The sequence below is a fragment of the Amblyomma americanum genome, chromosome 3, assembly GCF_052857255.1.
Source record: "Amblyomma americanum isolate KBUSLIRL-KWMA chromosome 3, ASM5285725v1, whole genome shotgun sequence".
NCBI lineage: Eukaryota > Metazoa > Arthropoda > Arachnida > Ixodida > Ixodidae > Amblyomma > Amblyomma americanum.
The window spans coordinates 179,537,239-179,548,461 of NC_135499.1; the positions used below are offsets into that span (position 1 = coordinate 179,537,239).

Sequence of the window (11,223 nt, forward strand, 5' to 3'; positions counted from 1 at the left end):
TTGATTCAGCGGTTTCTTTTTATTGTTTTTTTTCTGTACACAACAAAAGACACTTGCACGATGCACAACAAAAAGAAAGCGATGTGATACACTACATACTATTCCCTGAAAGAGTTGCGTTGTCAGCTTGGTTCACTGTAGCATTTAGTAAGCGCTGGTCCGAATATTGAAATTCTTTAACGCATGTTTATGTTTCAGTCTGCCTTAATATAAGAAGAATTTAATGCGATGAAACCTTTTCTTAAAATCTGCGGTTCGTTAAAAGAACAACATGCAAACGTAGCGATTAAATTTAGGTGGTTTATGAATACAGCTTATCCTAGAGAACACTTATGGTTTGTGGAGAGGAAACCCAGGAGCACATGCAAAACAAAGGCGGACACCGGAAATAGGTCGCAAACGATCTCTGCAAATACTGCACCAGAAAGCTAACAGCTGCAGTGTGTGAAGAAAGGGTTACTAGTGACGAAAAGAACCGGCATAAGACAACGGGTTATAACAAAGCCCAAATGTTTAACAATGCATACTGTATTAAACAACGACAGTGTAGGCTTTTAACGATGGAGTAGTAGAACGTAATTGTAGGGTTGCCTTGAAAGCTCTGGCAGTGTTATGCGACAATGTTCCTATCCCTGTGAATGCACAGTCGACAGTCGGCACAAATGCTAACAACAAACACTCAAGCACGAACGAAACGAACACGAAGTATAGAGATGTGAACAGAAAGGTGACAAATAAATAGACAAACGCATCACTTAATTACAAATGCTCAGACGAAACAACAATACTGCGCACAAGAAATACGAGGACTAAAAACCGCGAGGTTGTTTTTCATGTTGTTGTTTTTTGTTTATATTTCTGCTATTTAGATTCATCTGCGCCGGTTGCCTTCCCGTCACTCGCGGCGTCTGGCGCGCATACATTCGCAATTCTTTCAAGAAACACGTGGGCGAGTGCAGGTAATCGTGAGGCGCAATGCTGAGAGAACAAAGTATAAAGTCTGCAAGCAGTCATATCTGCCGTGTAATTAAAACACGCGAGAATTTAATATCATATCTCTAATATATTTGCTTAATTCAGAGTAGTTAAGAATTTTTATGGCGTGTAATATCAGTGTCTGCAAATGTCTTCTGTATAATTAGTATCTTTCGCAACACTCAGATTCAAGTTTTCTAAGCCTGAATGCAAGGAGAACCTTGGAAGCGATTTGACATCGCGTGCATTTCATGTGCCAAGGCAATATATTGCCACAATGCCCTAAAGTAGATAATTTTTCAACATTTTGTTCATTCGAATAATGCTATTTTGATTCATAAAACGTGGACTTTTTTTTTTGTAATAGGCTGATGTTTGTCTAAGCAAAAAAAAAAAACGTTTTAAGTGATAATTTTATCTATACACCCGTATCGGAAAAACAGACACTATAGCGGTTTTCACTCAGCATACCCTGTCAACCCCGTGAAAGCTAACCTTTCCTTCTGAGATCTGTGCTAATAATCGTTCCGTAATTTCTTTTTTGTTCACACTGTCAAAGGGGGCGCGGGAGGCCGTGGGCGCTCGGAATGACAACCGGCCCTGTCGTACGGGCTGCTAGCTGAGGCGTGTCAGCTTTTTTTTTTTTTTTTTTTTAGTGGGAATAGGGAGAGTTGTAGTGCACGTCAGCCGGAGCACTGGCGGCGGTTCCGGGCTCGTTGGTGGTGACGGTGGCGCGGAAGCCTCCGGCGTCGGCCACGTAGTCGACGCGGCGGGTGATGCCGCTGGCGTCGGTGTAGCCGTAGGAGCCCGTGCGCGAGTTGGTGGCGTCGCTGGTCTCCTCGTGGTAGTGGTGTCCGCCCTCCAGGGGGTTCACGCTGTCGTAGCTGAAGTGGTACGGCTGCGGGGGCTGCGGAGAGAGAAGGGGAATTCACAAGACAGAAAGCGCGTTGAAATATGCGTCGTTCATTGGATGGAGGAGAACGGGGAGAGACGCTTTAATGATTACTCTTGGTGTTTGCCTGGTAGCCTACCTGGCAGGTTGCTCCTAATGAGGGTGAAAAAGCTGAAGCGAAGTATTTGAGCTACCCGCCGCGGTGGCTGAGTGGTTAGGGCGCTCGACTACTGATCCGGAGTTCCCGGGTTCGAACCCGACCGCAGCGGCTGCGTTTTTATGGAGGAAAAACGCTAAGGCACCCGTGTGTTGTGCGATGTCAGTGCACGTTAAAGATCCCCAGGTGGTCGAAATTATCCCGGAGCCCTCCACTACGGCACCTCTCTCTTCCTTTCTTCTTTCACTCCCTCCCTTATCCCTTCTCTTACGGCGCGGTTCAGGTGTCCAACGATATATGAGACAGATACTGCGCCATTTCCTTTCCCCCAAAACCAATTGTTATTATTAAGCACTTGAGCAACTATATACGCAACATTTTTACAGATGTTGTGATCGCAGATCTGTTTAAATTTTTGCAGACGGTGTGTGATCCTCGTGTACTGAAGACAATTTTACAAGCCTTTGTTCCACGTGAAGCCGAAGGTGCGTGCCAGGGACCGAGTGTTTTAACGAGACAGAGGGCAATGTGCTGCAGGACACCCGAAGTGTTTTAACTTCTTTGTGAGATGCTGTAAAATTGCTGCAGTCGCAGGTCAAGCGTGAACTCGCTTAATACCTGCTCGTAGCGTGCAACATGCCTCTCTTTCATGCTTTCTGCGCATTTTGTGCTCTACCTTCCTTTTTTCTGACCTGAACACTTTTTTAGTCATCTCTCTGCCGTTCCCAGTGCACTGCAGCGAACTCTACACAGGAGCACCTGATTTCCCATGTGTGTTTCCTTTGTCAGCGTTTTCGCAGTTTATTCCTACTCTTGGGAGGAAGCGTGAAGTGAATTTCTAGGCTCAAAGCTCTTTTAACACTGTAAAGAAAACCTGCATACTCGTAGGTATAAACCGCTAGAATGAACTTAGCCAGTGTTTTTTTTTTCCTTTGCAATATGAGAATGCAGCAGCTTGCGGCGCTTAACAGTGGTTATAATTACTGTCACAAGTATATGTAATATTTGCATCCTTGCACTGCAATCGACAATCGAGTTGCGTTCAAGGGAAAAAAGAGGCTCACTATTTTGCCTTGTATCTGGGTGCAAAGGGATTGAATACAGGTAGTTGATGAGTCTGCTGACAAAATAACTTTGGGTGTCTGAGACTTGAAAGCCCGGTCGCCTACTCTTCTGTATGATCTGAACATATCTTGCTCTACGAATTATTTTACTGTAAAAACATCTGCCTCTCAGTGCCTGCGAAGTTTGTTCCGTTTCAGTATTTTCCAGAAAATTAAGTTTTTGCTGGAAGCGATCTCTCGGATCCTCTGAAGAAACACAATTTGAAAAAACTGAGAGCATTTATAAACAAACACTCCAGGTAGCTTGTATACGTGTCTCACATTCGGAATGAGGTGCCGTATCGTTGCGAACGACTGAACAAACACGATAACAGCAGGTTGACGTGACGCTGGGCATCCGCGTTCGGTTATCGCAATTTCCTCCTTCTCATTCTGTGACGCGCTGTAGCTTGAAGTTAGAGCCGTCGACGGTGTTACCTCGTTAGGTCGCGTGCCGGAAAAGCGGCCTGGACAGAGCTCGGCACAGTCACAGACGCGAGAAAGATCCCACACGCAATAAGAAGAGCAGTACCAAGAGAAAGAACATCACGACTGCGTAAGCAGTGAAAACGAGACGAACTCAAGAGAATCTATTCACGGATGGCTAAATGGAACTGTGGGCAACCGTGCCTCGGTTTTCCGCCTCATGAAGTGTTGAAAACATAAAAACGGGCAATGTGCTGCGTTCCCAGCGCTCACGTAATAGATGAAAGAAGGATTTGTTGTTGCTTTTCGCACAGATTCGCAGTGCAATAGGAAGAGATGGCGGAGGTATTCGTGCTTTCTGTTGCTAAAAAAAAAAATTAAAGTAACAAGCGAAAGTGGTATTTTTGCTGCGTTAGCTTCTCGCGCGTGCGGAAGCCTGCCTTCCTCTTTGTGTGCTCTATTTACTTTACGTTACCAGAGAGCGTTTAGGAAGGAATAGTCTTGTCGTAAACATAGGCTGTCGAATGGCTTCTGACGTTAGCTTTCCCTTGCAAAAAATTTCTTTACACAGTCTATAGACTGTTCGTAGATTTTTGTCTATAAAGTTTATAAACATTCTGTAGACAAATTCTATAGACCAGTCTATACGCAATAAAAATCCTTTAGACAGTCCATAGATAACCTAAATATTTAGGTGCATGCACTCTTAGTATACTTTTTTCTATAGACAGTCTATATACTATGAATAGACAAAGGATATATCTATAGGAAGGCAATAGAGTCTATTAGAAGTCTACACACAGCCTATATAACATTTTATAAAGGTTTTGTTAGGCTGAGCGATGTTTTGGGGCAGAGGGTACTATAGTTTTTAAACCGAAAGAACAACATTGAAATGGTACTGGCAAGGAGCAAAAGTACCATACCGGAAGTGAGGATGGGCAAAGAATGAGGCCTTTAGATTTTGTGGGGGTTAACATTGCAAAATAGTTCAGGCTATGAGGAATGCCGTAGTGGAGGCCTCCGAATAATTTCTAACACCTGGAGTTCTTTAGCCTGCACCAACATCGCATAGTACACGAGCCACTAGCATTTTGCCTCCATAAAAATTCCACCGTCATTCGGATCAGGAGCCCAGCGCTATAACCACTGAGCTACCGCAGCGGATTGACAAAAAAGGAAGCACTTAAGCGCACTCCTTACAAATATAAAGGCTTGGTTTTTCATCGTTCACAGTTCGTTATCTTTTTTACAAGCTTTACTATGACACTACCGGAGCGAATTCTCTATTTCAAACTCTAAAGGACAGTGCAAGAGGTTTCTCATAGTGTCAGTTAAAAAAAAAGATATTTTAGCATCAAACTTGGCGACAACTCTGCAAGTTTTTCATTTCTTAATAGAAGGTGTGGCGTTTAATGCGCTCGCTACAGGGCAGGCATACTAGGCTGAGCTACAACGGGTGTACGTCCTTGGACATCTCTGTCTACGGCGTGCTTACACCCAAATTAACAAATTGCTGTCATCTTGTCACGCATCGTTCTGGCGGTGTCGTAACAACGTGCTACTTTCCTCCTTTCGTGCAGAATCTTTCCACGCTTTGAAGCAAGGAAGACAACCGCACGGGCGTGCAGTCCTGACCTTCTGTTGACGAGGTATTTAGGACGGCGTAACAAGAATGCGGGAGAGCTCTTTCAAGTCGGCTAGGCACAGCCTCGCTCGACGGTTTTCATTTTTTTTTGCACGTTTTGCGAATAGTTTTCCATGACAAAACAGCATGACAAAAAAAAAACACTTAAACATAGTTGTTATGCGTGCCAGGCTCAGCAGAATACTGCTGTTTGACGATGTGGTCAATATATTTGACGCCTGGTGTTCATATAAACTGGGATACATCGTTACATGCTTTTGAAACATCAAAAAGCATTATCTTTCGTGTATTTCTCTAAATTGATAGAAAACGGTTCTCAGTTTCAATATTTCTTACAAACAACTCTATAATTTCGCGGTCTCATCAGGCGTATGCCCGTAAAGGTCCGGTCATTTCCCTGTCGTTGCCGTTGATTTTTCAAACAGTTTCGTTGCTAGTGTTCAACTAAATGAGGTCATTGCTCTCATGTTACAAAGCCCACTTTTTGAGGCACGCTTATTTAGCACGCTTGTGGTTTGGTTTACGTGCTTTTAACGTCCCAAAGCGACTCTGGTTCTGAGGAACGCCGTAGTGAAGGGCTCCGGAAATTTACACCACCCGGGGTTCTTTAACACGCACTGACATCGCGCAGTACACGGGCCTCTAGAATTTCGCCTCCATAGAAACTGTACCGCCGCGGCCGGAATTGAACCTGCGTCTTTCGGATCAGCAGCAGAGCACCATAACTACTGAGCCACCGCGGCGGACCTCAGCAAGCTTGTGTTGCAGCTGAAGTGTGGTGCGTAGAAAAACGTATCGCAGAACACTCATTTCATCCCCTTTCCTGCATGTATCATATGCAAGATTTTTTTGTTATAACTTTACTAGGCTGAAATCCTTCAAACGTTTTTGAGTATTTTGTATCGAATAAGTATTTCGCGCAAGCAAAGAGGAGTATTCATTTCCGAACGTGAGATAAAATTTTGTTTAAAGGCATTTGTTGCGGCGCGCAAAGTTCGTTTGTGTCTCACGCTTCCCAGCGCTCGCCTTCCATTGTTCTAGTGTGCGGTGACGGCTCCTTCCGCGACTGCGAAAGGTCGTTACGCGTTTTATAGCCACGAGCACCGCAGACGTGTCTGGTACTGTCGGGGTCGCCCTGTGCATTCGCAAGAGGTGAAGGCGAATTTCGGGCCACCTGCAATACTGCCCCCAGTGGCCACATATGTCACTGCGTTAGCCGAATGCTTTTTCCTTTCCCTTTTCTCTTTCTCTCTACGTTGTAACGACCACCGACTCCTCCTCGTTAAAATACTGTAAGCAGCACCGCCGGGAACAGTGGCTCTATTGTTCGGCCCGCAGAGACACGTGGGGCAAGCCGCGAGAGTAACTAACTGCTTACGTCAACGTAGCCGCCGCCTGGGTAGACAAGCACCTGGGACATGGCGCAGGCGATCACCGCCAGGAAGACGATCTGCGAGAAAAAAAAGAAGGAACAGAAGTAAAGTGAGCCCTTGTGGGTATGTGTCATTTTATGAGGACAACAGCAGCAGCAACAGTAGCCAAATTTCCCCGCTCTTCTTTTATCAAGTGGATAGATACTGTTCGACACTTTGCGTTTCATGAACATGTCGGCGTCACACAACGCAGAACGCCATGATGAAATTAGCACTGCTTGTGCGGACTGCAGAAGACTTTACAAGGCTTGTTAGGCGCTCAAAAGAACACTGGTGCGAGTACGCTGGGCGAAGAAAGGTACACGCCTGCACAGCTGGTAACTTTGTAAACAGTAAGAGAGCTAAAATAACATTTTTTTTGGAGATGTAAAGTTGGGCTAGTGGCTTGATTTCTGTAAGGATAAGGAATGATGTGAAGTTCAATTTATGAGAATTATTTTATGCCCTTAACGGTGACTTAATAGATCAAAACCTTACAAATAAGGCGTCCTTAATTCTTGTCTTCATTTCTGAGGTAATAACACGTGCTAAAATATTACTTGCATGAAACATCGCTGAGACTGTGTACTCTACACTGGCTGTGAAAAGATAACAGTAATAACAAATCCATCACAACGGCCGAGTCATATCTGTGCATAAATCGCACCTCTGCAGTAATCACAGCCCTTGCTGCCAGTCTTAAGAAAGTGAGCAAATTGCTAGGGTGTCAGAAATGGCTGACGCACCAACGCGTTCCGCTTTCACATTAAACGGGCTGCTTGATATCGCAGTACAGTGCGCGCAATGGTATATCAAAAGATTCACATGCACACAGTGCACACTTCGGATGTAGCGTCGTTCTTGTGCTGTGCCCAAGAACTAATGAAACCTTATCTTGGCCAGGAAAGGTCACCTTCAGAAGAGCGCAAAGTGTTCTTCTCGAAAGAGAACATTGTCTCTTTTACAGACGCTGAAAAGTGAATCAGTCGAAGAAAGCTTCACCACTCAGTAACCATAAAAAAAACTGCGGGGCTTCTCATTCTTTAACACAAGTTGGACATAGCTAAGGAATGAACATTTCAGTTAATTTGAACATTACTCCTTCTGAGTCACCGATCATTCAGTAGTCGAAAACGTCCCGAAGTGTGCGCACAAACGCTTCTTCGGCCATTTCCGTTGACGGTCACATCACAGTGACCAGGACGGTGGTGGCAGCAACGTTCCGGTCGGTTCTAACGGCGTCCTTGTACGAGGCGAACGGCGAACGGTTCATCGGTGCATCGCTTTGCTCTCTGCGAACGACGTATTCGGTCCGTTACACCGAGAATAAAATTCGCACAGCCGCTTTTGGCGCCGGAAGCGACGATGCTGACGAGGCTTCGGAGACGGTGTCAGTAATCCGGGGGACCGCTGTCGTATATCCGATGCGGGCTGGCCGCTGGGCGCGGAACTCACCTTAGCGAGCATCTTTAGCTGGTTCTTGAGCTAGCCTTAGCGCTGCTGCAAAGCTACCGTTGGGCTGTCGGACCGTGTGGGCACTGGAGTGACACCGTCCCTGCCCGAAGTCGCTTATATATCCCGCGTCGATCCAGGTCCCAATTGATTATGGCCCTCCCCCGATATCAATGGGGTAATCTGGATCCACCCAGCCAGCGAGCAAAGGCGAACCGAAAAACGCGAGGGATCCTCTTCCTTCCTCGCCCTTATGCTCCTCCTGTGCCCCGCGCAGAGAACAGCTACCGGTACGCGGTAAGTTATTCTGGAGGCATATGCGGGTTGGCATCCTAGAAAGATAGCGCCTCGGAAAGGTCGCTCCTGCCTTCATGAAATCGAAATCCCCCCCGCGAGGGCTACTCGACCGATGGCGAGGTGCGAGAGCTTCGGATGCTGTTGGCTTTCGACGCCTTTCTCGCCCCCGAACGCGCTTTGGAGCCGTGCTTACCACCTCTCCCTCCGCTGTCCCCTTCTTTCTCCTCGCATCACTGGCGTTTCTGGTGCGTTACGTAGCCTGGCGAGGACGCGATGCGCGATAGCTCAACTCTCCGGAACAACGCCGCCAGGCCTCCTCTCGCGGCACAATTTTATTTTTTTTCTCTCCTCGGCTCTCCCTGTGCGCGTGTTTCGGCGCTGTTCCGCAAGCGTCGATATGTGTGGCTCGCACGGTTTCCTCGCAAGAGATCTTGCTTTCTTTTTCGTAGAGAAGATACCTTGTTGCGGTTCTTAGCGCGGGCCTTGTGCGTATTTTGCTTTGGATGGTCTTTGTTATTTGTCTCACTCAGTCACTCCGAGAAAGGGATCAGCGATCGTATTGTGTGCCAAGGCGACGAGGGTGCCACGTGGTATACGGAATGTTGAGCTGCCTTTGCGATATCTTTTATGGCTGCACATGAATTTCAAGCCGCTGATTGTGGGTATATAGATTCATACGTATTAGGTCTTTCACAAGCGATAGCCGTCGTTGCGTTTTGTTTCTCTTACTATACGCTCGGTCTTCGGTCTGTAGTCATGCTCTGCAAGAAATATTTACAATCTCTCTCGTTATGGCAGCTCGAACGAGTGGGCCTTTGTTCCCTCGCATATAAAGTGTTTCTTTTCTCATTATATCAATTTATACCGTTATGTCCCCGTTTACATAGCTGCATGTCACTAGCAGCTAGGAATACGGAGTTTAACTGTAGCATTACTCGAGCACAACACTATACGAAACATACCAAAGTTCACACCACGCAACTGCCACAAATATTTCGAAAGCCATGCGAAGTCGTGCGTAAATGATGGATGAGTACCTTTTGCGTGCGTTTACTGGGATTTTAGTGCCTCTTGATGAATTAAGAGAACTGAGCATGATGACAATGAGATATCTGAAATGCCGCTACGACAAATTAGGCAGACTTAAATTCAAGGGACGCCATCTCTGTTAGTACTCGTTAACTGAACATTGAGATCTCAATCAGCTCGGCCAGGGGGCATCGCTTGGCTTCGTGCGAATTAAACTGAGACATTGGTCCGTGTGGAAGCCACCGTCGTTTACAGGGCAAACTCAGTCTGAGGATACAGGATGAAAGCAAATGCGAGCAGATATTCTGCATAGGATGCACACGAAAACCACGTGCGATGAGAATTATTCAGACCATAAAGTATTGCTCATTGCCTAGCCACAGCCTCAAGGACGCTGTCATGACGATACGCCGCTTGCGTGCTCTATAGTCTTGAGCAGCCCCCTACCCATCTCTATCTTGTGGAAAGATTCATTGCAACGGTGGGCGAAAGCGCATGCAGGTGTGTCCTTAGCCCGAATTTGCACACGTAATGCCGTTCTGTTTGTTTGCACATTTTACTAGAGTTTCCTTCTTGCTGTATTCTTATCACGCTCTGCGTGCCTACAAAGGCCACTGTGCGGCTAGGTGCTCATCCTTATCGCAACTACATCACTGGAGACTGAGCAAGCCTATGCTCTCACGCATCGAATTCCTGACCCTGCAGGCAACAAACAAGCTCCTTGCCATCGGGGAAGTACCTTTGTCGAGGATCGTACGGCCTAAACCGTAATCCGACGCTGCCGATGTCGTAATTTGTGATTGCCCCGATTAGGACCGTGACACCAGGCGTATACAGTCGCTCGGAGGTTTTGAGGCTGACCTGATTCATCGTCCTAAGAAATTAGTAAATATAGGAGTACTGGTGTAAGGATCCTTTCATTTCTTCCACACACAAAAAAAATATGCACCTGCTAAAATGCCTCAGTGTGGAAATAAAAATATTCTATGCGAATGACACATAAACTACGGTAAATTCTGTTAATGGCCTCATCAAATCGAATACTTCAAACTGTTACTTTGTTGTCTTAGTTTCTATAGGAATATAAGAGTAGCAGAAACGTAGTACCAACCAACGTCGCATGCCAATTCATAGAATATTTCTGAGCTTATCTTGTTCATTTTTCTTCTTTAGAAAACGCCAAACACTCTTTAATGCTGCGGGCGCGTAAAATATTTACGCAATATTCTGTTCAGCCGCATTTAATCCTTGTAAGTTAAATGTATTACATTATTCACAGTACGTTGTATTCCGCTGCAGCTAATCGTATACAATAACACTAATGTCCTTAAGTGTCGGATGAATTAATCATAACGCTTCAGATACAAGCAGAGCTGAAGCGACGATCATGTCTGGGCACTGACCGTCAAGCCATCAAGTTTAAGCAATATAATTTGATTTAAGCTTATGTGCAGGTACACGTTGAGCCAGGGCTTGCAAGGATTCTGACTGGCTATTCTGCTGGAGGATGAAACGCAGAGCATGTGCCTGTCGGACCACATTTATTATATATGCTTATACTGTCGTCATATAATGTGAAAGCAGTTTCTGTCTTCGTGCGCTGCCATGTTGTAGATTAGTGAAATCTGATATCTCTTCATCTGTTTATCTTTTCTAGATGTTACTTAGCGAGACCTAGCTCATGTTTGTGGCACATAAAGTAGAACCCCTCTTTTAATTCCGCCTAAAATATTGAACGCTGCTCCGACACCTTCATTTCATCTTTGGTGGGTGCTATTTGTTCTGGCTTACAAGTACTCACATAGCGAGTACAATTTCATTTCTTTTTCGCT

The 11,223-nt window shown here is 45.7% G+C and overlaps 1 protein-coding gene across 1 annotated transcript; it reads right to left on the reverse strand.

Moving 5' to 3' along the window:
- On the reverse strand, positions 1–8,224 carry LOC144125545 (cuticle protein 10.9-like). Its single transcript, XM_077659032.1, has 3 exons — positions 8,069–8,224; positions 6,580–6,651; positions 1–1,882 (listed from the first exon to the last, which is right to left on the reverse strand). The coding sequence occupies exons 1-3, from the start codon at positions 8,078–8,080 to the stop codon at positions 1,628–1,630; spliced, it is 339 nt and encodes a 112-aa protein (XP_077515158.1). The 5' UTR covers positions 8,081–8,224; the 3' UTR covers positions 1–1,627.
- Positions 8,225–11,223: the final 2,999 nt, after the last annotated feature.

Excerpts from the sequence above, each read along its gene's own strand:
- LOC144125545 (XM_077659032.1), bottom strand. Across the intron at positions 1,883-6,579 it reads CAGGCGGCGGCTACGTTGAC|CCCCCGCAGCCGTACCACTT; the intron begins GTAAGCAGTTAG and ends CTCTCTCCGCAG.